Source organism: Lactuca saligna, chromosome 3, assembly GCF_052625555.1.
Source record: "Lactuca saligna cultivar CGN05327 chromosome 3, ASM5262555v1, whole genome shotgun sequence".
Taxonomy (NCBI): domain Eukaryota; kingdom Viridiplantae; phylum Streptophyta; class Magnoliopsida; order Asterales; family Asteraceae; genus Lactuca; species Lactuca saligna.
Window position 1 is genome coordinate 21,835,105 of NC_136419.1, and position 2,387 is coordinate 21,837,491.

Sequence of the window (2,387 nt, forward strand, 5' to 3'; positions counted from 1 at the left end):
GGCGGGTACCGGTTCCGGTTAACCGCCGGTTTCGGGTACCCGGTATTGGAACCGGAACCGGCGGATATCCAGCGGGTATCGGTTTTTAAAAAATGATAATTCGAACCGGAACCGCTTAAGGCGGTTTTGAGACTTTAAGAACTGGAACCGGAACCGCCTAAGGTAGTTCCGGTTCCAGAACTGACAGTTCTGAGGCGGTTCCGGTTCCGAAAGCACGTACCCGCTTCCACTGCTCATCCCTATATGGTATAGGTTGTTTGTTGTTGTAGTGGTAATGAGGCTTACCATAACAGCTAGTCGGGACGATGTTCCTTCCATTATGGGTGTCTACTACAAAAACGTCGTGTACCTTGAACATACCTAACAGTGTTATTGAATAAAAAGTGGGGCCATATTGTTTTTTACCATCATTTGGTAAATAAAGTTTAAAGTACAATAATCTAGTAATTAAGTTTTGTAATCACTAGTATTAGATTAAAAACTCAATAAACACAATATAATTTATTGGATCACACTTTTGTCTTTTTTCATAAAGAACTCGAATATAATTCTGTTTAGATTAGAAAAATATATTTATGTATTATTGATTCACTTTTACGTAAGAACCTAGTATATATTACTTTATGTTTTAAAAATTAATAAATGTTTTCGTTAAAAGGGCCGCCATTTCACATCTTCCACATCTTACAGGAACCACACATCAGGAGTATATATCCACACACTAGTTTTCAAAAACATTTACACACATAACCAAAAAAACCACAAAACACACACAGTAATACAAAAATGGAGAAGATACAACACAAGATGGTAGCAGTGAACGACATAAACATGCATGTAGCAGAGCTTGGCACAGGGCCAACGATCCTCTTCATCCATGGCTTCCCAGAGCTCTGGTACACCTGGCGACACCAGATTCTCTATCTCGCCTCACATGGTTACCGTGCTGTGGCACCCGATCTCCGTGGCTACGGTGACACCACTGGTGCTCCAGTCTCCGATCCCACCAAGTTCACCACCCTTCATGTGGTTGGAGATCTGGTGGCGCTCATCAACACCGTGGTGGCCCCGGGCGAGGACAAGGTGTTCGTAGTTGGACATGACTGGGGTGCAATGATTGCCTGGGCTTTATGTCTTTATCGGCCAGATAAAGTAAAGGCCTTGGTGAATATGAGTGTTCCTTTCAGTCCAAGGAATCCTAAGTTCAAACCTATCGATGGACTTCGTGCTCTCTATGGAAACGATTACTACATCATCAGATTTCAGGTTCTATTTCTTCAATTCTCCCATCAGCAACACCTTCACCACACTCCACACACAACCACCTGCGTCACTTTTTAACTATCCTTCACCACTCTGTATGCATATGAATATGTTCTAGGAACCTGGAGAAATCGAAGGTGAATTTGCGGTATGGGGTACAGATAGAGTATTAAATAATTTCTTTAATTATCGCAAACCTGCCCCCCTTTTTCTACCCAAGGGTGTTGGGTTCGGAACCTCACCTGATGATCCTATAATCTTGCCTTCATGGATGTCCAAAGAAGATCTTGAATACTACACAAGCAAATATGAGAAAACTGGCTTCACCGGAGGTCTAAACTACTATCGAGCTTTGAACTTGTAAGTTAGATTCGAACTAGCTAATTAAGTTGAACTTGTTTAATTTAGTAAAAATGGACAAAAAGAAAACTCTTTTTGTGGATTTACAGGAACTGGGAGCTAACTGGCCCATGGACCGGAGCTCAAGTGAAGGTACCTGTTAAGTTCATCGTGGGTGACCTTGACCTGACCTACAACTCGATGGGTGCTAGAGACTATATAGAAAAAGGAGGGTTTACAAAAGATGTGCCTCTTTTGGACGAAGTAACCGTGCTTCAAGGTGTAGGTCATTTTCTTCATGAAGAAAAACATGAAGAGATCAGCAAACATATCCATCAATTCTTAAATAGTTATATATAATGCCTTCAACCTTTATGATAAGGTTTAAGTGGTTTAATTAGGGGAGAGACCCGATCATTCGAGCGATGCAGAAGTTTAATTGCTTAGTAGTCTTCGATCGTGCAAGTTAAAGATTTCTCTAGGAAGTGATTTTGGATTAAATAAATGTCATCGTGTACGCTTTAAGTATGAAGGCTGAAATTTAATGGAGTAAACACAAAAAGTTTGTTTCTTGTGGGACTTCTCTGGAACATAAGAAAGAAATAAAGAGACATTGTAGCACGAAAGATAGAAAGCAACATCTCTATTAAATTGAATAAAAAAACTCACAGTGCACGACTTTAAATAGAGAACATGCATAAAAAAATTAAGTATTTTGTCTATAATTTTAATAAAAATAAAATAAAATAAAATAAAATAAATGATTAATATTTTCCAATCCATTA

At 39.3% G+C, this 2,387-nt stretch overlaps 1 protein-coding gene across 1 annotated transcript; it reads left to right on the forward strand.

Annotated features, from left to right (window-relative positions):
* The first annotated feature begins 669 nt into the window (after positions 1 to 669).
* LOC145034719 (epoxide hydrolase 1-like) lies at positions 670 to 2,174 on the forward strand. Its single transcript, XM_078983218.1, has 3 exons — positions 670 to 1,266; positions 1,382 to 1,623; positions 1,713 to 2,174. The coding sequence occupies exons 1-3, from the start codon at positions 787 to 789 to the stop codon at positions 1,960 to 1,962; spliced, it is 972 nt and encodes a 323-aa protein (XP_078839344.1). The 5' UTR covers positions 670 to 786; the 3' UTR covers positions 1,963 to 2,174.
* The last annotated feature ends 213 nt before the right edge of the window (positions 2,175 to 2,387 follow it).

Bases quoted from the DNA above. Each gene is read 5' to 3' on its own strand.
- LOC145034719 (XM_078983218.1), top strand. From the start codon at position 787: ATGGAGAAGATACAACACAAGATGGTAGCAGTGAACGACATAAACATG. The intron at 1,267-1,381 runs GTTCTATTTCTT...AATATGTTCTAG, and splicing joins ACTACATCATCAGATTTCAG to GAACCTGGAGAAATCGAAGG. The intron at 1,624-1,712 runs GTAAGTTAGATT...GTGGATTTACAG, and splicing joins TACTATCGAGCTTTGAACTT to GAACTGGGAGCTAACTGGCC.